The sequence below is a fragment of the Podarcis filfolensis genome (genome assembly GCF_964270895.1).
Source record: "Podarcis filfolensis genome assembly, chromosome: 6".
Lineage (NCBI taxonomy): Eukaryota > Metazoa > Chordata > Lepidosauria > Squamata > Lacertidae > Podarcis > Podarcis filfolensis.
The window spans coordinates 45,188,670-45,212,629 of NC_139609.1; the positions used below are offsets into that span (position 1 = coordinate 45,188,670).

At 42.1% G+C, this 23,960-nt stretch overlaps 1 protein-coding gene across 8 annotated transcripts in view; it reads right to left on the minus strand.

Annotated features, from left to right (window-relative positions):
* Window positions 1-22,701, minus strand: part of ELAVL4 (ELAV like RNA binding protein 4) — a 95,857-nt gene extending 73,156 nt beyond the window's left edge. For 2 of the 8 annotated variants that reach the window (XM_083619601.1, XM_083619599.1), the window contains exon 1: window positions 5,107-5,238. In XM_083619601.1, the coding sequence (XP_083475727.1) occupies window positions 5,107-5,223 (117 nt within the window). In that variant the 5' untranslated portion in view covers window positions 5,224-5,238. Of the gene's footprint in view, window positions 1-660; window positions 948-1,919; window positions 2,280-2,692; window positions 2,929-5,106; window positions 5,239-5,574; window positions 5,817-22,426 lie in introns of those variants that run through there. The other 6 variants (XM_083619603.1, XM_083619600.1, XM_083619604.1 and 3 more) reach the window with 6 other exon arrangements.
* Between the last annotated feature and the right edge of the window lie 1,259 nt (window positions 22,702-23,960).

Genomic DNA, 23,960 nt, shown 5'->3' on the forward strand with positions numbered 1-23,960 from the left:
CTGAAGTCTCCAAAAGAATTAGTTAAGGAATGAAATCCAAGCAGACTTGATTTCTCGTCTTTTAATCCTTCTAAACACTAGCATTTTCATTCTAACTGATCATTCAAATTATGTGCCAAAGAAAGGGAATGCGAAATTTGGCAAGCATAAAAGGTGTGCCCCTGTATTTCTGGTATGCTTCTCTTTTATCCTTGCCATACATTCCGGGCATGTGCATCCTTAGCCTTCTGTATTATATTTACCATCACCTGCCAACCAACAAAGTCTTCTAATGCTTTACATGCCTATTACCTTCTTTTAAGAGATGCTATGCTATTATTTTGTGCCCGACAACATATGGCACCATAAAAATTAGCAACAGATACATAAGTTTGTTCTTAACAGCACCTAGCTTATATTTTTGTATTTTAAGTACTGCTTCACAAAAGTATTGCGTATTGCGATAAAAGATCTGTAAGACTGTGGAAATTAAGTTGGGTAGGAAAAAGAGTAGTTTCATTATATTTGAAATCTGTGATTCCATGCATAAACTAAATGACAGGCTGTATTTGCATTAAATAATGATTCCATTACAGAACCATGGCATTTCATAAAACACACAACAAACAGCACTTCCACATAAAAACCTTTACTTAGGGTAAGTTTGTGCACAGTTCTCACCCTGACATTTGATGAATACTCTAAGAGAGCATTTGCAAGTCTGCTAGTTCCATTCAGCATCCTGTATCCTTATAGTGTTCTGCTTCCCTTGCGCCTTGTACTTTCTTGCACATGCAATTTCACATCAGAAATAAAATGGTTAAAGAGCCCCCACCCACCATATGCAGAAAAAGAACAGATGCAGAAAAAAAAGGATTCTAGAAATCACTGTAAGCTTGAGCCAGAAATGTAATTAACACTTATTTATAAAGAATAATTAAAGTTGTGACTGCCACAAAGAACACCAAAGATAATTGAGGTAGCCCCAGAATTTTTTTACGCTGTTTGCAGTATTCCCACATGACTGCCACCTGCTCCCCCACTCAGCTTCCCCAATGCTCGTTTCCCCGGCAACCTTTCATTGGCTTTTCCTCCCAGCTATCGCTTTCAGTTCGGCTGCTCAGTCTAATCTTATTTGTTTTACACCCATCAAAACAAGCAGCTAGACAAAGAAATCCTATAAGAATAGGGAAAAGACCATAGCTTTGTTTCCCAGTTTATAATAAATATCCAGAGAGAAGAGGGAACGCCTGCAAAATGTTTAATTGAAACAAAAGTAGGAAGAATGAGGTGAATGTTAATGCCTTTTCCCTCCCTTCTGCTGCCCCCCACCTCCGTGATTTGCTCTGTTCTGAAAGATTCAAAAGTCCATATTTGATAGAGCCATTTTGCACAATCTATAAGGAAAGCACAAGAAACAGCGAAGGGGGTGGTGGTGGGGGGGGGGAGTAGAGAGAACAAGTCATGTAGTTTCTGATTTTTCTCTGCTGGAAGAATGCTCCAAAAATAGAAATACTACTATCACACCAATGGATTTAACTTCCTTCGGCAGAAAAGAAAGCACCATTGTTTCACAATACCGTTCGGATTCTACGGCAACAGTACATGCAGTCATTAGATTTCAACTTAGCAATCGTGTAGCACAAATGAAGATTAAAAGGCGTCTTGTGCTGGGGACACACTACAAAAGCACCGCGACTGTCAGCGGAGATCATCCAAATGCATGCTCACTGGATGAAACACTCAGTGCCACGACACTTGACTATATTTATGTAATAGTTGTACATACACATTACATACACAGGTGCCCCCATTAAAAGCCAAAACGACCTGTAATTTTATTTATGGCTCACAATCTGCCACCCTAAACAAGCATAATTCACAAGGCATACCAACTGCACCAAGCCTGTATGGACAGTTTGCTGCCGGCATCCACTTACCATTTTCAAGCCATTCCACTCCATCTGTGATCACAAAGATGGACCCTTACAGCCCCGCACAGTGTCAAAAGCAAAAAGAACGTTATGTAAAAGCTGACATTCCTTCTTACAGAACTCCTGCCCAACGATGCAACAAATCGGCATATACTAGGCGCTGGTACACATACAAGCCGCCTCCTCTTTTTATGAGGTCATGACAGGAAACTCTTTGAAATACAATATGCAGCATTTACTGAAGCTCCTATAAATCACTCTCTTAGAAAAAAAGGAAGGAAGGAAGGAAGGAATACCATGCCTACTGCGCAATACACCAAACCAAAAAGTATCAGTCCCAAGGCAATTGCCTCCTTATTTTATTTTTTTCAAGGATTCCATTTTGCGTGTGTGATGCCCGCGTGTGAATGTGGGGGAAATAACCACCCCAACCCCCGCCTTCAGCATTTCTGTTGGCCACACGCAGCCTCGTGCTGGAAACCAGCCTTTTCTTTATTCCAAAAGAGAAATGATAATGACCTTAAAATGGCAAAGTACATCGCGGCTGCCCTTTATTAAAAGCGAGGCAAGTATATCAATGCAAGAGAGAGCAGGAGAGAGCGAGAAGGAAGATAAATGAAGGGAGAAAGACATTTAACAAGCGAGCCAGCGGGAGCAAACTAAACTCATGTGATAACACAGACTGATCAAAATGCAGACTTGGGGAAAGCTATATGTTCTATACACAGACTATGAAAGACTGCTGTAACAAACAGATTTTAAAAACTACTAATACCTACCATAACCATTCTTAATGGCAAATAATAGGTCTTGCAAGGCTTCAATTCCTCTAAGGATTTGATATGGTTTCAGGGAACTAAATGTGTTAGAATGGTATCTTTTTTTATAAATTAAAAATCAAAATCAAAAATCCACAAAACACACAGTGCTGTTGTAGGGTGCAGCAAAATGAGGAAAACAAAACAAAAACCCAAGCACTGTGATGAAGCCCCCTGATTTTAAAACGTAGCTAACAACTGAATAGAGCCTTGATGAAATTGGCTAGCAGCTTCTCCTTTTTACATCCATTTATGGGACCATCTGTCAGCTGAAAGCAAGATCCGATTGGCTAGGGAAACTAAAGGAGGCGTTGCAACATCAGGTGCTATTGAAATTAGCTACTGCCAGATTGACAATGTTAATGATTTGGTGACCTCTACAACAACAGAGACCAGATTTCTGAACTGCTGCTTGTGTCTAGTAATTAAGGGCCAGTTTAGGAACATCACACATGCATGGATTTTACCCACACCTCTTTCCCCCTTCCTCCATCAGTCACTCAGAGAGAGGGGCAGTTTCAGGCCACACCTTAGAGTTTCCAGCACTTTGACACTCAAGTGTTACACCTCAGCCCTGCTCCACTGACTCCATCCTCTCACCTCTTCCATGCAAGGCTGTGAAGTCTAGACCATTTAAACCACCTTATCTTTCTCGACAGTTGCTTTCCAGAGAAATGCATATTTAATGATCTGCCTCTAGGCTTAAAAGATATGACAAAAACACTTTAATGCGCATCTTAACTGTATTTATTCATTGGTGCTATGGTGTTTACGTAATTCCCGAAGATCTGACCATAATAAAGGACGTTTGTGTATTTTGTAAATTTGATTTACAAAATTACAGTCACGAGATATTTCTCAGGACAAAAATTTAGGCAGAATGTTCAGGTAGAAAATGGGGAAAAAAGATTTTAGAGATTTGTTTTAGGGACTGTTCTGTTCTGGTTTAAGACCAAAACAAAGACAGTAATGCTTTTCTACACTATACAAGAGAGCATTTTTAAGTCTTGCTATGGTTGTGGAAATTTCTTTGTTTATTTGCACCTGAGAAAATAAAAATCACAAATGTGACACAAAATGTCACAAACTTTTCACTGTCCACCCACTTAGTGAAAACACTTTCGATAAGGATATTTTCATTTACATTTGCAATAAAAAAGTTTGTTTCCAAAACTCATTCACTATTCTTATGTTTGCTTCAAGCAGCCTAGTCTATAAACTATAGACTAGTCTATACTATAGCCAACTCAGATTAACAATTTTACACACACACAAAATATGCTCTCACTGAATGTTCTGAGCAAAACTATTCTGTGTGCCATCTGAAATTAGCTAAAACGTTTCCAAGCTATTAGAAACTGATTTGTTTGTCAGTTTCTAATGCAGCCACATCTGAGTAAAACACTACCATGGGCCATGCAGCATACACATCTTCCACTGAGACCACAATATTACTATACAATGAGCAAACATAACCCATAACGAAAATAAAGAAGTGAAAACTGAAATAAAAGCAACTCACTGAAAAAGAAAATTGTACACTGTTTAAATAACTGTAAGCTTCCCTTTTGCTTCTGGATCTGATTGCTGTCTACTTAAAACTAAGAGATTCAACTAACCCATTTCAAAACTTAAAAACATCAAGTAGTACGACCATAGAGTAAATGGCTGGGCAAGAGGATGGTGAACCCCAACTGTAACATGCAAGTTTCATTTGCAATAGTGATTTTGAATTAATTTCTGAGAGGTTAAAAAAAATTAAACGGAGTAAAGAAATCCTTTCTCCATCCTTTTCTCCGTCTCAACGCACTTCATTAGCCGTTTTTTAAATGTCCAGAATCATTATTCAGCTCTTTGTCTTAAAATACAATTGCAGATACAAACATAAATTGGCTGTCTTGCCACCCTAAAAATCCATGCATTTTGTACAATGTGCACCAACACTGAGAACCACATAAGAAAAATATTTAAGAGAATTGAAATAAATAAATAATAAAGCAAGTGGGGGGGGGGGGAAACCACAAGGCAAATACACCAATGTCCACAGAGGCCTCTCTCTAAAGACAAAGGCAGAATCCTATTGTTGGTGCTGGGGGAACAGTCTTATTATCAGATTTCCAATAGGACCATTCATCTTTGGGGCGGGGGGGGGCGGCTGACCAGTGCATCACCAGCAGTGACACAATTTGTAAAGCATCAAAATTTTCAACAAAGTCTCTCAACCATAAACCTAGAGAAGCCTCCAAGTGGAGATGCTATTTTCATGAAACCCCCTTTATCTCCCCCTCCCCCCAAAAACTTGACTCAAAATGCAGCTAATCTATTTTCAAAATGAAACCACACGAGTCCTTTTGCCCTCCCCTCTTCTTCCTTACCATAAATGAGCAGTTTCTTGACTCATTAATGACAGTTTCCCTTAAAAGAAGTGATCTCATAGCACTGTGTCCCTCTCCACCATGCATACATCCCAAAGGTTGCGGGTATCTTAGCATCAGGAACCGCCAGCAAGCTTTCTCATACAGAGTCCAGATGGACTATACTAGAAGCCAATTCAGCGTTAATAACTACCTACACTGTGCAGTTAAGAAGGCTTGCGTGGCATAATGTCCTAGGCAACAGCAGCTGATTAAAACCACAAATAAAAGAGAATCCTGTTATCCAAAATGATTGATGGGAGGTGTTGTTTAAAAAAAGAAAAAAGAAAAATAAAGCGAAGGATTTCTATTCCCCCCCTCTTTTTTTCCCTTTTAAATCTCTCACTTTTGAGGATGGAATCTTTTCTAAACATATGGAGAAGAAGAAGAAAAACCAAACACTGCCCAGAAGATGTGACAAAATATTACCTCATTATTTAACAAAGCAGCACTAAGCGTCCTGGTGATTTCAAACATCTTGCCACAGATTTTGGTTTTAGAGAAACGGAAAAGAGAATCCTTTGCAAATCCAGTCCTCTATCAGCACAGGGGAAGTCAAATTTCCTGCACACAACAATGTTTTCTCCCTAGATTTAACACATTAAAACACCTAGTCAGTGAGCTGCATTTTCCCTCTTCGCATACAGAGCAGACTCACTCCTGTAACATGTACTGCTCTCTTTTGCCTGCTACTCCAAAGCATGGTTGTTACTTAAACTGTTCTTTAAAGTAACAGTTCACTCTCTAGCCACCAGGTGGGCAGCGTGGAATGATTCAAAATGAACATCTTGAGATTGCAACTGAACAGCTCCTAACTGTGGCTCCTTATACAAATAAAATGCCAAGTATTTATAAGGGATAAAGGTGTGGCTTGCATGATTGTATCATCTGCTTTGTCAATGAATCATGTACAGCTTTTGTGTGTGGGGGGGGGAATAAATGAGCGATTTCATAAATTACTTACCGGGGTTCCCCCACCCTCCTCTAAGAAAACAAGGCATCTTAAATGAAAAGCCCCAATTACCACTTTTGAAAGGGTTTAGTAAAATGTTCATTAAACTTCAGCACTGTCCCCTTTGCTCAGTTTAGCGGAATTCTACAACAATCCCATTTAACTCGTCTAGTTGCTTGGAATACAGTAACCCTGCAATTTATGTGCATTTTACCTTGTGCGCATTCAGCTTTACCTGGTTGGCAAGGAAGCAAATAAATAAATAAATAAATAGGGAGCAGAAAGGGGGTGGACTTCCAGGAAAACAGACTTTGGCAATCCACCCACCATTGAATTCAATGTATTTTGACTACACACGATTTTGGCTTTAGATGCAATCGCTGGAACATGACCCCCACGTAAATTGCAGGTTTAGTGTAATGTTTGGGTGAAAAATTTACAATGCCTACAGAAAAGCTGAGCATCCTAGCTTTTATGCCACTTGCAAGTTCTTGCTTGATGTTTATAGTCCTTGTGGCTGAACGGATAAGCTAAAAGTGATGATTAAAAGTGATGATTAAAAAGCACCCTTGATTTTAGGTTGTGGTACTGGGAACAAAACAGTACCTTTTCTAAACAACTGCAAGGCTCCGTTCAGCTATCTACAATTCAGATTTGTGTATGACATTTCATGGAGAATATAAAGAAGATACAGAAGACTACATGGATACTATATTTATTAGTAGCACTAGTTGTAGTAGTAGCAGTAGTAGTACTCCATAAAGTTTAAAAGGACTGCTCTCCGTCCCAAGGAGCTTAAAATCTAAACATGAGCTCAGAAAGACAGCAGATGGAATGAAGAGATATTGAGAATAATGTACGTTCATTCAGTTGCATATACTTCACCTTAGGCTGTGTATACATGCAACCCATTTGTAGCACCATTTCATTTTTCTCAATCCATAATTGTCCTCAACATGCTGTTTTTGATCTACATTTAGTCCTGCCTTCCACAAGGGTGGGTGTGGTTACTTGATACACATTGGTACCCATTTGAAAACCCACCATTGTATACGCCCACCCACAACATCACTAGGTAAGTGTGGATACAATCCCAGTGATGCAGAATCAATGATATTTTAATTTGGGCATGAAACAAGTTTTTCAAGAAGAGCTTTTCAAGGGCAAAAAATATGCAGTGGATCTAGACAGCATGTGGACTACGTAGAAAAAAGAAGAACTTCCATCTCCATTAATTCTAGAATGTCATGTGTATGCAGCCTTAAGTTTCAGTAGGGGCTGGAGATTTCAGGAATTCTGTCAAAAGCTTAACAGAAAACATTATTTTTGGGGAAAGGACTAGGTAAGATTCAATACGAGGGAGTGCTGTAATGATCCAGTCCATATGCACTAGCAGACTCAACTGTGTGCTGTAATCTACACTTGGACAATTCATAGGAAGACAGCTTCTGAGTCCAATGAATGATTGCAGGACCTAGGGGACTGCTGAGCAAAAAAGTCTACAGGGCCTCTTCTTGGTACCTTAGGGATACAGGAGTATGTGGCTTATTGCATCTAAACTATACCCCCTTAAGGAGAGAGACTCCCCTTCCCTACTCAGCTATAACGAAGATTTCCATTTCCACCCCCATTCAGCAGGCACCTACCTAAGATGTAGCCTAGGAGGTTGCCAATTTTAGAATGTGGCTTAATAAGCTCAGATATGAATGAGCCTCACACACATGCATCCACTTTGCTGCTTCTTTTGTGCAAGCAAGGAAACAAGACAGGGAGTATATATATATTGCCCATATGTCCATCTCTGCACTTACACTGATTCACCAATATGGAGGTCCATATGGAACTCCTTGCCGTATTGATTTGGCTTTTCACTTTCCTGAATCATTTGGTGTCATCTGTAAACTTGGCCACATTGCTGATCACCGCTGACTACAGTGCATTAATTAATTTATTAATTAATTCTTAATCAGATAGGTCAAACAGGCAAGTCATTGTTTGTTTCTGTATTTCTCAAACATTAATATTGTTGTATGTAATAGAACAAAACAAGCAAAAATAACAATGGTCCTAATATAGATCATTGTGCAACCTTACCACTAATCAAGTTACCTCCATTATAAAAACTATCCCCATTTTCTCCTATTTTCTGCCTCTGGAAAACCAGCAACACAATGGCAATCTAAATTGGGCTACTGCTCTTTTCTCAATACTAATAAATCTACTCAGGTGACTTCGATTTTGAAAGCCTAAATATGAAGGTACAGAACATTGAAATCCAGGTATATAAAAGGCTGCATCCAATTAACTGTCCAAGCAGAACAACTTTCACTTGTGCAAGAGGATGCTCACTCACTCTTCCTGCCCCTGAGCCCCCACACTCACCCAGATCTGCTCTGGGTTTCTCTTCAATCCTCCAGAGCAGATTTGGTGGTAGGGATGGATACCTGGGAGAAGGCAAAGTTCCACTTTGCAAGCAAATTTAACTCCCCTGACATAGTGACTTAGTTAGATTCAACACAGAGAATTCCAGACTCAATTGTGGTGGTTGAAGAATATTTCTCCTAATGTTATCAAAATGTAGTGCAGTTTCCTTTGAGAGGCATACCCTCACCTGACACAATTAGTATTTCACAATGAAATAAATGATGATCCCAATCATTTTTTCTTCACATAAACAACATCACATTTCTTCCTGCCTGCTGTTACTATTTCCCCATATTTACATTGAAAATAAATATATCCCTTTTCCAAGGAAGTATTGATATACACATTTTCTTCTGTTCAATTAGGTCCCTCTGTTAACCTCCCAAACATTAATTTTAAAGTGTAACTTCAAAGCATAATTACTGTTTTGAATAAAATATTCATGGCTTCCTAGATTTTCAAGATTTTTATTATCCTGTTTGTTAAGAGCACTGTTTTATAATGGAGCCAAACAGCAAAGGGAAAGTGGAGGTGAGCAGACATAAGACACATTTTTAAGAAGCCGAAATCCCCAGAGCGAAACGCAGCCAATCAATATCAAACAACTGACATACCACCATATGCCGTACTGCACACCAGACCAATGTGACTGAAACAGATCTCCAACAAAAAGAGCAGTACTCTCATTTTCAATCTATTAGTGAGGGAAGAAAGCTTTCATGTGCAAGGAGTCAACACTACAGATCAGAATACGACTACACACCTTTCTCAAACCCAATTCAGATGTTATACGGACCCATCAAATAGATCCTCAGCTTCAAAATATGCAGGCAAGTATGTGAACACACTAAGGCGGGGGAAGGAAGGAATGTGTCAAATGCCATACTGTACCCCATTATGAAATAGAAATCCTGTTAAGATTCCAAGCTAATTGTAAGTTATTTTAAAGATGTACTGAAAACTATGAAAACCACTTTGAAACGACAAAATTATGCAGCAACCACATAAACTAGTACAGTGGACACTCGGGTTGTGAACGTGATCCGTGCAGGAGGCACGTTCGCAACTCGCAGTGCCACGTCTGTGCACGTGCAGGTTGCGATTCAGCACTTCTGCGCATGCGCAAAGCGCGATTTAGTGCTTCTGTGTCGAAACCCGGAAGTAACCTGTTCCAGTACTTCCAGGTTTGGTGCAGTGCGCAACTCAAAAACACGCAACCTGAAGCGTCTGTAACCTGAGGTATGACTGTACAGTGGTACCTCCGGTTGCGGAAGAAGAGGAGGAGTTTGGACTTGATACCCCGCCTTTCACGCCCCTTAAGGAGTCTCAAAGCGGCTCACAATCTCCTTGCTCTTTCTCCCCCAGAAAGGGATCCATTCCGGAGCTCCTGTTGGATCCCAAAGTTTCTGCAACCGGAGGGAGTGCTTCTGCGCATGCGGCGGTAGAGCACTTCTGCGCATGTGCGCGTGGCGAAACCTGGAAAAATACTTCCAGGTTTGCCACGTTCGCATCCTGAAGGATACGCAACCGGAGGTGTGTATATCCAGAGGTACCACTGTACAATTAACGGACACTACTACAGAGCAGTCATTTGGAAGAGAAATTTTTTTAAGGCAATGATCTAGGTACAAAAAGTGGCTCAGAGGACCTCTTGTGTAACCAAAGTTTGTGACATAACACTATTAAAGCTTTAATTGTATAGTAAAGAGGCCTTTGAAGAAATTCTGCAACTTCCCTGCATCTCTGTTCCTCAGGAGTTCCAAGCTGGTTCTGCTCTAAATCTGGGACTCACACTCACATAACAGGACATAAAACTCAAAACGCCTGAGAAGGATGAGCCTTTACCCACGTGGAAACAATACCATTTGGGTCAGAAGAAAGCAAGCAAGCAAGCAAGCTCTGATTTTCTTTTATCCTCCATTTATTGAAGTCGCTTTTATTCCGCCTTGAATAATAATTCTTTTCAAAGGCAGCTTACACAATTAAAACAATGGAACAGTAATAAAACTACGATTAAAACTGTATCGAGTAAAAATAATAAAGAAATCAACCACATATATCAACATTAAAAATTTATAGAGTCAATCACAAGTCACTCATTAAAAACCTTATGAAATAAAAATGTTGCCAGAGCCCTTCAAATGAAGAAGATAGTGGGCGTGGTAGATCTCCCTAAAAAGGGAATTCCTAAGCTGACCTTCCTTTCTCCACCTCCCCTCCCCGAGTATAAACATTTCACATTTTCAAACCAAGAGGTTTCTTAGAATATTCTAGCAATGAAAGACAATTGACATTAACTGTAGAAAAACTAGCAGCACAGAGATCTACGCTGCCATATGCTACTAACTTCCAATGGAACATATTCCAATCCAGAAACAGATTTATGGTTCTCCCCACCTGGCACTTCCCCTCACGTTTTTAAAGGATTCTTCAATGCAACAAGCGCTCTCTCTTAATATCACTACGTGCTTTGTTTACCTGTGTCTAGAGACACCCTGCTCTGTTCAGATAAAACTTAATTGTTCTTCTGACACTGGACAATAAGGGACCTTTAAACTACCCTAATAAAGTAGCAGTGCTTTGTTTTTAGAGTTGTTTCGGAACAAAAACAATTGCACCAGATTACCTGTTCCTACACTGCACCGGGCAAAAAATGCGGTATTTTTAAAATCCTGCCAATTTATAGTATGACAAGCATTAAGGAAATAAACATATACTTTAGGCGAGGCAATCCTGACTGGCAGATTCACGAGCAGGAGGGGGTTAGGAAGAAACACAGCTGCTGGCAGAATACTTTTGCTAGCGGAGCCTATCAGGTACGAAAGAGCAAGACCTACTCACAGATAGGTCTGCAGGACAGATCTACTGCTGGCTTTCCTTTCACTGGGGCTTCCTAGTGTTAGGCCTTGAAACAGGCCTTTCCAGAAAAGGGATAGGATCCCTTGGACCCAAGGCGGCCCCTTCATTCATTGCAGAAGCCCTAGGATAAGGTTCCTCCCTCTACAACACCTTGGAGTTGGCATAAAAAATAATGCCTGCCCCCACACCACTGGAGCCAATGTGGGGGGGGGGGGAATTAAAGAAAGAAAAATCGGCATAAAAGAAGGAAGTTAACTGCTGTTAGACGAACACTATCCCTGAGGCCAATTTTTAGTTGCTGTTTTTAAATTAGGTCTCACTGTTCTAAAAACCAGTGAAAAATAAAAATAATTCAGTAATCCCAGGAAAATCCCATTTCAATTACACTCACATATATTACTACAAATCCTACTAAATGTGAGCCATTCTATTCTGATCCTGAATTACTGAGTTGCGTATAGCATGTAGCGATTTTAGCTCTAGTGAAGGGAAATTTGGAATGTTCATTTACACAACCCAACTGACTAAATTATAATCCTAAACAGTGACGTGGGCTTTTAAGAAGTATTTGAAACGGAAAATGTTATGATTTACATAATGATCTAATTTAAAATGCTTATTTTACCTGTATTTAATCAACAAAGCAAAAAAGCTCAGTCAGTAGGGCTATGAGGCTCGTGATCTCAGGGTTCTGGGTTTGAGCCCCACAATGGGCAAAAGATTCCTGCATCGCAGGAGGTTGGACTAGATGACCCTCAGGCCCCTTCCAACTCTACCATTCTGATTCCATGAACTTTGCAACTGCCAGATATTTATCAGCAATTGGCATCCATTTTCCACAAAACAAAGCACTGGAAGAAGGATCATCTCCACATCACTGAAAAATTCAAAAATAGCAAATATAACAACAGGAATTAGAAATGAATTCACCATAATTTCATTCCAGATACTCAGCAACTCCTTTTTAAAAACAGTTATCCTTTTTTTTCCATTATCACTACAGTCGAACCTCCGTTTATGTAACCCTCTGGTTGCATAAACTTTGAGATGCGCGCGCGACAAACCCGGAAGTATTTTACCGGGTTTCACTGTGCATGCGCACAAGCAGTCCTCAGGTTGTGGAAACTCGGGATCCGACCCGACCTCCGGAACGGATCCCGTCCGCAACTGGAGGTACCACTGTATACAACAATCTTGTTCAAAAAAACTTAAAATCAAAGTTGTAAAAAACTTGCTTTAAGTCGTTCTCTCTAGGAAACACATGCATTTGTTGCACAGGTCCTCAGGCATGCGAAAACTGGTATGTATGTTTTCAGTGCCTTTATATTCCTACCACCATCTGAATAATAGAAGGGATCTATATGCTATTCAATGATCTTGTCTTCAAATATTTACAAGTAATCCAATAAAAATAATTTCCAAGTAAAGCTTTGAATTTCTTATAATACATTTTTTATACCACTTTAAATGTGCTTCATTGATTTTTCCTAGTCTAATATTTCAGATCAACTACCGTATTTTTCGCTCCATAACACGCAGATTTTTCCTCCTAGAAAGTAGGGGGAAATGTCTGTGCGTGTTATGGAGCGAGTGCCTACAGATGGCGGGGGAATCTGCTGCAGTTGTGAGCAGTCCGTGGCTCGCTTTGAAACAGTAAGCGGCTCCTGTCAGCTAGCGGAGCCGGGGAGGAGGGAGAGAAGCAGAGCGGGGTTGGCTGCTTTAAAACAACCCCGTCCTCTATGTTCCTCTCTCCTCCCCACTGAGCTGCTAAGTAGCAGCAAAGCTTTTCAGCCAGCCTAGCCGGGAGGAGGGAGAGAAGCAGAGCGGGGTTGGCTGCTTTAAAACAACCCCATGCTCTCTGTCCCTGCCTGCAGTTTTTTGCTGTCCGATTTTGGATTAGCCACTGTAGGGGCTGTGTGTGTGTGTGCTTGAGCTATCGTTCTCCTCCTCCTGCTTCCCGTTCACTCTCCCTGCGCCCCTGCGCTCTCCCTCCGACTTTAGGATTGACACTCTGTGTGTGTGTGAGGGCTCCTTCTCCTTCTCTTGCTTCCGTTCACTCTCCCTGCGCCCCTGCGACTTTAGAATTGACACTGTGTGTGTCTGTGTGTGAGAGAGGGCTCCTTCTCCTTCTCTTGCTTCCCGTTCACTCTCCCTGCGCCCCTGCGCTCTCCCTCCGTCTTTAGAATTGACACTCTGTGTGTGTGAGAGAGGGCTCCTTCTCCTTCTCTTGCTTCCCGTTCACTCTCCCTGCGCCCCTGCGCTCTCCCTCCGTCTTTAGAATTGACACTCTGTGTGTGTGAGAGAGGGCTCCTTCTCCTTCTCTTGCTTCCCGTTCACTCTCCCTGCGCCCCTGCGCTCTCCCTGCGCCCCTGCGACTTTAGAATTGACACTCTGTGTGTCTGTGTCTGTGTGAGGGCTCCTTCTCCTTCTCTTGCTTCCGTTCACTCTCCCTGCGCCCCTGCGACTTTAGAATTGACACTGTGTGTGTCTGTGTGTGAGAGAGGGCTCCTTCTCCTTCTCTTGCTTCCCGTTCACTCTCCCTGCGCCCCTGCGCTCTCCCTCCGTCTTTAGAATTGACACTCTGTGTGTGTGAGAGAGGGCTCCTTCTCCTTCTCTTGCTTCCCGTTCACTCTCCCTGCGCCCCTGCGCTCTCCCTGCGCCCCTGCGACTTTAGAATTGACACTCTGTGTGTCTGTGTCTGTGTGAGGGCTCCTTCTCCTTCTCTTGCTTCCGTTCACTCTCCCTGCGCCCCTGCGACTTTAGAATCGACACTCTGTGTGTCTCTGTGTGTGTGAGGGCTCCTTCTCCTTTTCTTGCTTCCCGTTCACTCCCCCAGCACCCCTGTGACTTTAGGGCCAGTTCTCTCTCTGCGTGTGTGTGTGTTTTGACCTCACTGCGCTTGTTGGGGGAGAGTGTTGGTCGCAATTTTTCTTGATTTGTCTCAGAGTGGTTACTATCATGGTTTCCTTGCCGGGGAGGAGGGAGAGACGCAGAGCCTGCTTGTTCTAAAGGAGCAAAGCCAGAGAGGAGCCTCTCCTGCATTATTAGCAGCATCCTTCTCCACACACCCCACGCGTGCTCCTTGTCCCTTGAGTTCTTTTCCTTCCCTCCCCACTTAAAACGTGGTTACAAAGCACGGATCCACATGGATCCTCAGGATTTTTGCACTAGGTCACCCCAAATTCACCATCAGATCACATAGCATATCCATGGCTACAGCCTGCACCAAAAAACACACGCACCCACTGTTTCATGGGGCTGCAATGGCGCAAAAACGTGGTTACAAAGCATGGATCCACATGGATCCTCAGGATTTTTGCATTGGGCTACCCCAAACTCACCGTCAGATCACATGTCTGGCCACAGCATGAACCACAAAAATCATACATCCACTGTTTCGTTTAGAATATTTTTTCCTTGTTTTCCTCCTCTAAAAACTACGTGCGTGTTATGGTGCGAAAAATACGGTACTTCTGGCTATTGGGGAAAAATGAGATATTTATACAGCACATAAAAAACAAAGATGGCATACTTTTTTAGTTTTGTTTGCTAAGGCTTCAATAGTACACACATGTAATAGGAATAAGCTCCATGGTGCTCAATGGGACATACTTCTGAATAGACATGCATAGGGTTGCACTGTCTGCTTAACTTCATTACATGTTAAATCAGATCTCAATCTATTTACTGTAAAACTGTATTAGCATCTTTATTTGCTATCTCCTCCATTTTTAAACTCTGTTTTCAATCATTTTATGGTTTTGTTTTTTACTGTTATTTGATGTAAGTGCTTATGAATGTCTCCTTTGAGACAAAATGTGCGCTATAATTAATATAAATGAATTAGAGAAAATGAAAACTTTCCAGTTCCAGTATTTTCTGAAAAACTTTCAAAGCTGGAAAAAAGCATGTTTGATGCAAAGTCCCATGAAAACAACCAATCTCAAATATTGTATGTGATAAATGCACATATGGAGAGGAGGCAACTGCAAAGTGTGGATAACTCAAACTCTGGGTTACGGTACCACAATAACTCTCCTGACTTTTTAAGAGAAGTAACAGAGGCACAAACCACTAAAAGCCATACAAAGATTACTTTTAGGCCATATTTTTAAACATGTTTTATTTTGTGAACTGCCCTGAGATCTACAGGTATAGGGTGGTATACTACCGTATTGGCCCGAATATAAGCCACACCAGAATATAAGACTCACCTTTAAAATTGGAGGGTGGGGGGGGAGAGAATATAAGCCACTCCCTTCCTCGCTACTCCTGGCTGCATACTGGGGGGGGGGGGGCGCGTGCTGTGTTACTGGTGGCCTTTTCCCTTCCTCGCTCTCTCCCTTCCCAGCCTTGGGGGAGGGGACGACGGACTTGGCGTGGGCTGGGCACCGCTTTGTCACACTCCTGCCACTGTTTGCCCCACGCTCCTGGCTGCATACTGTAAGGTCGCGAATATAAGCCACACTTTAACTTTTCAGTCGGAATTTTTTTTTGGGGGGGGGGATGTGGCTTATTTTGGAGCGTATACGATACTACTACTACTACCTTATCCATAAAACTATATTGTATTTTAAAGGACATTTCAAAACAACAGTGAAAATTTAAAATGTTGGCCTAAAATGTTGACACTCAGCTGTATCTGCTGATGGATGGCCACACCGACTCGGCCCCGAACACACTGACCAGATGCTTGGAAGCTGTGGCTGGATGGTTTCGTGGGAGCCGATTGAAACTAAATCCTTCAAAGACAGAGGTCCTATGGCTGGGTCGGGATGGCATGGGGATGAAGGACCAACTCCCTTCTCTTGCGGGGGCCCAATTAGTGCCATTGCCTTCCATTAAGAGTTTGGGTGTAATCCTTGACGCCTCCCTTTCCATGGAGGCGCAAGTTACAGCAACAGCCAAGGCGACATTTTTCCACCTTCGCCGCATCAAGCAGTTGGTCCCTTACCTTTCCCGCCCCAACCTGGCCACAGTGATCCATGCGACGGTCATCTCCAGGCTTGACTACTGTAATTCGCTCTATGCAGGGCCGCCCTCAAAGCTGACCCAGAACTCCAGAGGGTGCAGAATGCTGCAGCAAGGCTCCTCACGGGGTCTCTGCCACGGGAGCATATTCATCCAGTGCTTTTTAAACTGCACTGGCTCCCGGTAGAGTACAGGGTCAGATTTAAGGTGCTGCTTTTGACCTTTAAAGCCCTTCACGGCCTAGGACCCTCGTACCTACGGGACCGCCTCTCCCGGTATGCCCCACGGAGAGCCTCAAGGTCCATAAATAGCAACACCCTAGTGGTCCCGGGCCCTAAGGAAGTTAGATTGGCTTCAACCAGAGCCAGGGCCTTTTCAACTCTGGCTCCGGCCTGGTGGAACGCTCTGCCTCATGAGACCAGGGCCCTGCAGGATCTGATTTCTTTCCTCAGGGCCTGTAAGACAGAGTTGTTCCGCCTGGCCTTTGGCTTGGAGCCAATTTGATTCCCTCCCTCCCTTTCTTTCTTTTTTCCTTTCCTTCTCCTCCTGCGATGAGGCTACATTTTAATGTTTTAATGTTTCCATATTTTAATGTTGTATTTTAATTTTGTTTTTAAGTTGTAATCATTCAATTTGTTTTTATTATTGCTTGTAAGCCGCTCTGAGCACGGCCTTGGCTGGGGAGGGCGGGGTATAAATAAAAATTATTATTATTATTATTATTATTATTATTATTATTATTATTAAAATGTGGAAGGATTTCAAAATTGCCTGATGGCTGGAGGTCTGTCATTATAACTGCTCCCAATTCACCACCCCCACCCCATAAATGCTGGCCTTTGGTGGACCACTTAATGGGAGGGGGGATTGCTGCCATAGCAACTGTAATGCACTGTACTAGATACTGTGTGATTCTTAATTGCATTTTATTGCTTCTTTTATTCCTTATATTCTATTGTATTGCATGACAATTTGCATTCCCTCGAGTGTTATAAGATTGAGGGGTCAGTCTGGATAACATCCATGTGTCCCTTCCAGGACTGTGATGCTGTGTCCATGATGTTTGGAATCTAACAGAAGCTTATGAAGTAAGTGCATGAGAAAAACGACTAGGGAAGAACAAAGCAGCCACAATCTGCTTTCCTGCACACCCACTGCTAAGCCATCGTTTGATTTAACATGCAAACTAAGGCTCAGTTTAATTTTGGTCAAATAAATATATTGGGCTAAATCCAATGGTGTCTCTCCAGGGACCATTCAGGGAAGATTTAGGGGAGAGACGGGGGGGGGGGGGGCTAGGGAATTACCTCCCTCCACTTTCCGCTGACAGAAGGCTTCCACCAGCAAAACGACACAGCTGGGCACAATCCATTTACAGTGGAACCTCTACTTACAGATGTAATCAGTTCCGGAGGTCCGTCCATAAGTCGATCCAGGTCGCTGGTAGAAGCACTGCTGTGCGCAGACGCATTCGGCGGCAGTGCACTTCTGCACATGTGTAGACGGTGGCAGCCGCATCTGCACATGCACAAACAGCAGAAGCCGCTTCTGCGCAAATTTACTTCCGGGTTTGCCACGGTCACAACTTGGATCGGGCCCAAGTAGAGGCAGTCGTAAGTAGAGGTTCTACTGTACTTCCATTCAAGTATTTCAAAGAATAGCATTCATTTATTTCTACTCAACCATAGTGGTACCTCGGGTTAAGTACTTAATTCGTTCCGGAGGTCCGTTCTTAACCTGAAACTGTTCTTAACCTGAAGCACCACTTTAGCTAGTGGGGCCTCCCGCTGCCGCTGGAGCACGATTACTGCTCTCATCCTGAAGCAAAGTTCTTAACCCGAGGTACTATTTCTGGGTTAGCGGAGTCTGTAACCTGAAACGTATGTAACCCGAGGTACCACTGTACTTATAAACGTACTTACTTTCATAAGAGATGCCTGTAGAAAAAACAGAAATAACTCAATAGCATTTAATTCAATTTTTAAATACATGATACTCATATAAACACAACAGTTTCGTTTCACCTTTTAGAAGAAAACTGCAAAATATTTTGCATAGCAATGTGGTGAAGGTAAGTAATCCAGGTAAGTAATGCCTCTGAGCAGCAAGGGAAGTTAAAGCTTTTTCCAGGGTTCTTATTCTGAGGCCTTCCATCCTTACTTTATCTGGCTGCAGAGGTTGCAATCCCAGGGTTATCATGAATTAGCACCTGTCTACATACACAAGGGTGTTTCAGCCACACTTCCTCTCTAACATTCTTGGGTCACTGGCTTCACATTTTATAGTACTGTACAAGCAAGGTATTAATTAACACTTGCTCTGTATGCACTTATATCCTGTAACATATGAGAAAGTCACATACCTCCTATTATGAGAAAAATGTGGAAAAACTTAGAAATGTAGCCACGCCACATGTTAGAGTAGAAGTGGGCATGCATGACTTTAAACACCCTGCACAAAAACTTCTAGAAATTCCAGTCCTGGGGATTACTTTCAGACACACAAATGCCCTTAAAAGCATTGCAGAAGAGACCGGATGGAGCAGCAATGGAAACACTAACTTTGCTGAAATGTATGACAAACTGGGGAACTGATCTTGTGAGGAACTGATTGATGATCCACTTTCAACTCATGTCAACTTTAGTCCCTGAATGTCCAAGTAAATCAGAGATTCAATGAATGCACTCAATCTGACCTCAGCATTTTTTAAAGGAAATCAGCTACAAAGAGAAAAGAGAGCTCCAATTCTCTGTCCGCTTTAATTTTTATTACAAAATCAGAATGTTTTACAAACATCGTCATCAACATTTATTATAGCAAATATGAGAAACAAACTTGGGTGTCTCCATGGATATGTTTTTCTGAGTCCTCTATGGACTCAGTTCTGTCTACTTTCCAAGGCACACTGAGGAACAAAATCTAGTCTACTGTATAAAACAAGTAAGTTTCAGATAAGAAGTCAGCTTCTCTGTTTTTATCCAATCTCATTCTCCCTCCGCAGACATTCAAAAAGAATGTGGAAGGGCTCAAACTGAGGAAGGAGATGTACACTCTGCCACTGCTCCCACTGTTCCTGCACATGGCAGACTTGCCTGCTCCATGCTCTACCTTCCTATGTTGAGCTTCTAAACAGGTTCAGCTAAACACACTTGGTAGCTTCCCCAAGATCTGAAACCCTATACTCTAAGTGTTTCATATTGTGAAAGGCCTTTCTGCTTCATTTGGGGAGGCTGAGAGTGGAACAAGTACCTATGGTTTGAGCCCCATAAGACTACAGATATTCTCAAAAGTGTTATGGGTTAAAACATTTGAAGAGAAATTTAAACGTGCCAATTTTATAGAAAAATTCATGGTAAATAGCATGAAGAAAGTGAAATTATTCATCACTTATTGTAATACCAGAGCTAAGATCACCTAATAACACTGACTGAAATCTAGCAACAGTTTTAAATTATGAGAACTAAATGGAATGTTACGTTTGGAGGCAGTATAGTTCTCAGTACCTGATCCTCAGGACATATAGGGAATGGTCATTGCCAACATGCCCTGGTTTGGCACTAACTCCCTGCCTATTAACATTTAGCAGGCACCTTATTATCTTGCTTTAGATGCCAGCTAAAAACTTTATGTTATCAAGTAGCCTGGGACATATAATTTAGTTAAGTATACTTATTTTTAAATTCTGCAGATTTTATCTGTGTAGTAATGAAAAATATTTTCCTGTTTTATTAAATTTTCATTGTAAGTACGTTCCATATATATATATATATATATATACGGTTTATAACATTTCCTAAATTAAAATATTAAGGTGAGGAACCTGAGGCCATCCCAATGTTCTTTAAGTCCAAATCCCATCATAAGAGACAACTTTGGGATTGGATCTTCTGGACAGAACCCAGAAGGGATTTACATTTAATTAGGAAATCCAGATTCTTACCATGGCTCTCATTTCTGAAAACAGCATTTCAGAGCATATTATTTGACCCAACTCATCCCTGGTGCCTTAAGAAATGCCTTTATAGAACTAAGATTCAAGGTGATGCCCATAGCGGTCTTGGATAGCCACTATCATAGGGTTCCATATGACAGACTCAGCATATGTGGTCAACCAAAGGTGGAAGACATCAATACCTTATATGTTAATCTGCCCTTTGTATAGGGATCAAAGAGATCGATTCCTGAAACTTTTGCTAATTCCTGGAAGCAGGTTTACTATGTCAGAAATGGTTTACTTTCTTTTGAGTGACACAGATTTGTGACACATAAAGTGACTTTAAGAAATATAAGAAAGGGAGAGACAGACAATATTGCAATAAGTTGCATTGGAGATTTGGAGGTCTAACTGAAAGTAAGATAGGTATGAGCTAGCACATTACACTAATGAACTCTTGACTCCCTTTCCTTAAATCCTTGATGCCTTCTATTAGGTCATTGATGTATGCTGTATGTTATGGTTTGTAGTTTGGCAAATTGTAATGAAATTGTCATTGCCTTTGGCTAATAAAATAAATTCTTTGGTTGGTTGCTATCTAGGGTAATTTGTCTTACCACAGTCCAAAAATGAATGCTGCAATAGACAGGCTGATCTAATCCAGTAGGACAGTTCTTATGTGCTTAGGTATTATCAACAAAATGTTAAGGTTTCATTCCTCAGCTGATCCACGTACTGTACAGATATATCCAATAACATAAGCGTGGGTTCAGGTTTGCAGTGGAAACTCTCATCTACTTCTAATGAAAGCAGTACTCTCACTACTACTTTTAATCGGCAATTAGGGGTAACGAGAAAATTGTAAGCTTCCATTAAACTGCAATTTGCAAAAGGAAAAACACTTTGTATGGGCACATATTTTGTAAAAGTAGAAAAAATATTTTGCAAATGTTTATAGAGCGTGTATGCAGCTGCCCTTTTTTATACAATTGACTTGCAAATTATCCTTCCTTTAGATGTGTTATCTGTAACATTTTTCTGCGCCTTTTGTAAAGGGGGGGGGATAAGTAGCAGCTTCCAAATAAATATATATTCTTGGGAAACTGTCAATTGCGTTTTGATAGGTTTGTTGCTCTTTCATAGACAGAAGCTGTATGCCTTCAGCAGGTGAAGTTATTCCCATCACTGCAACAAGGAGCAGCTCCATCAGTTGATTTCCAGTATGCAGCTTTTAAAGGCACTGAGAAATTGTCCATAAACAGCAGTCCCTGATATTACCATCTATATTGCATATACTTGAAAACATCTGACATATATTAATTTAGTGAACATTTTAAGGATCCTGTAATGTAGATCTTGCAGATGGGAGGCCGAGACAGCATTTCCATTTGCAAAGGCCCCTGAAGATGCGAGATTCTAACCTGCTCAAATTCTTAGCCACCACACTACACTGAGATTTTCATTATCCACCCAGCATTGACAGAAACTTCAACAAAACAAAAACCAGGTGCTAAACTGAAGAGCAAGGGAGGAATGGAGACCACAGAACTATAATCTATACCCCAAGCAGCAAATGTGGAGATTTCAAATACTATATGTTGTGCAACAGCAATACCTTTATTTTAAAAGGGGGAACAGGGCTAACAAGGAAACGTCTCACAATTGTTAAATATTAAATGACACTTGGATTGTTTTCATATTTGATCTTGAAGTAAACTTTACACTGAATATTTCAGAGAGTTGTCTGAACTTCCCTCAGGACCTGGGAAACACTGATTTACTCAGAAGGCCAGAATCCCAAACACACTTCCAGTGGTCTAAGCCACAACGTGCAGTGGAGTTTACCTGCGAGTAAACATGCTCTCACTTTAATATTGTAATCCTACGCTTACTTTCCTTGAAGCAAGCCTCACTAAATTCAATTCACGGTTAGTTATAAACCTGAAATAAATCTTATATCCACCTAGGGAGTAACCTCCACTGAATTCAAACGGGACTTACTTTTGAGTAAGATACTTATGCTAAGGTTATCTCCAAAAGAAAAGGAAATCGTCAGCATGGAGCCCCTTCTGCCCCAGGAGGAATTTTTTTTTGGGGGGGGTCCCCGACCTACAAAAGGGGCTGCTCTAATCCGCAAATACCTGAGCGGATGAGATCCTGGCCGCATTCTGATCCCGGCAGAATCGGCCCTGCTGCACGAGGCGTGGAGGGGTGGCCGTTACTTTGCCTTTCAGGCGCATTTCCCCCTGTTTTTTCTTGGAGCAACGGCCAGGAGAAAGCAAGCGAGGGACGCGCTCTGCCGCCCAGGAGAAGACAACCCGCCCCGGGAAGAAGAAGCTGAGCTCCGAAGCCTCGGCGTCTCAGCAGCAACGCCCGAGCGCCACGGAACGCTCCTTCGAAGGCGGCAGAACTTTCCAAAGCGCGCCACGTGACGGCGGCGTGCCAGTAAAGGGCAACGCAACGTTCCAAGCGCGCGCGGCTCGCCCAATGGGAATGCAGCTCTGAGCTTGGGGAAGCGGGAGCCGCTGACACGAGGCAGAACAGGCGGGCGTTGCAAGCACTTACGTATCTTTGGCAGGCGTTCCGAGCAATTGCATTGGGCGTTAGATTTCGACTTGACGGGGATGGGTGCAGCGCGCGGCCTCTCTTTCTTTCTTTCTTTCTTTGTTTAGATGGAACCAAAAGCCCTACAGCAATATTATTGTTGTTTTATTATTTGTTAAATTTATATATTACCCTTCCCCCGAAGATCATAGGGCGGTTTGCAATATTAAAAAATGTCAGAAACAGCAGCTACTGCCCCGTGTCCCATCATGCCGTTGCCACCCTGCTCAGAGGCACGGTATGTGCATGGAACTAAGGATACAGACGGAAGAACATCGGTACCAATAAAGCAGGGAACTTAGGTTGGCGAGGATCCAAATCAGGGCATGTTGTGAATTAACCCTGAAGGATCTACCAGAAAGCACGATCGGGGCAAAGCGGGTGGGAATGTGTGACTAGGGCTGCGCACTCAAGCAGACAGGATCTCGCGCAGGACAGTTCCACGACCAAAGCTTAAACATACAACGCAATTCGGGGATTTCGCCCCCGTTGCCGCCACTTAGATCGGCGATTGTGCAGAACTCCCAAAGAAGGCCAGACCTTTCCCTTGCTCCCCTGGCGCCCTTACTCCTGCTTGTGTGCTAAGAGGGATGGGGGAGTTTTCAGGCCAGTCCAAAGGCTTTGCTTCTAGGTTTCTATAAATACTAGAACGTGGCTTTTGGGGAGGAGCTCCTCATAACCGCAAAATACGAAATAAGCGCTTAAAATTCTCTCCCAGCAGCTGGAGCGCTTATATAGCACCGATGGGAGGACTTTCACACATGCAAAACACGGGGTTCTTCCATTTACAACAATTGGACAGATACTAGATAGTGGGGATAGAAAACGCTTGAATGCTGTTAGAACTTGTGCATTTGGAAAACATCTTTGCATATGGCACTCAAGGTGTGTGCTCGCTTACTTGGGTAGCAAACGTCACTGAACACACAGGAACTTATTTCTAGCTAATTTTGCCCAAGTACATTTGGGCTTGTCAGAAAATGCACGTTAAAAGGTGATTAAAGCAAAACATACCGAAGCCCCAGCTGTCAAGACAGCCTGTAATTCTAGCTCTTGTGTTTGAACAGAAAA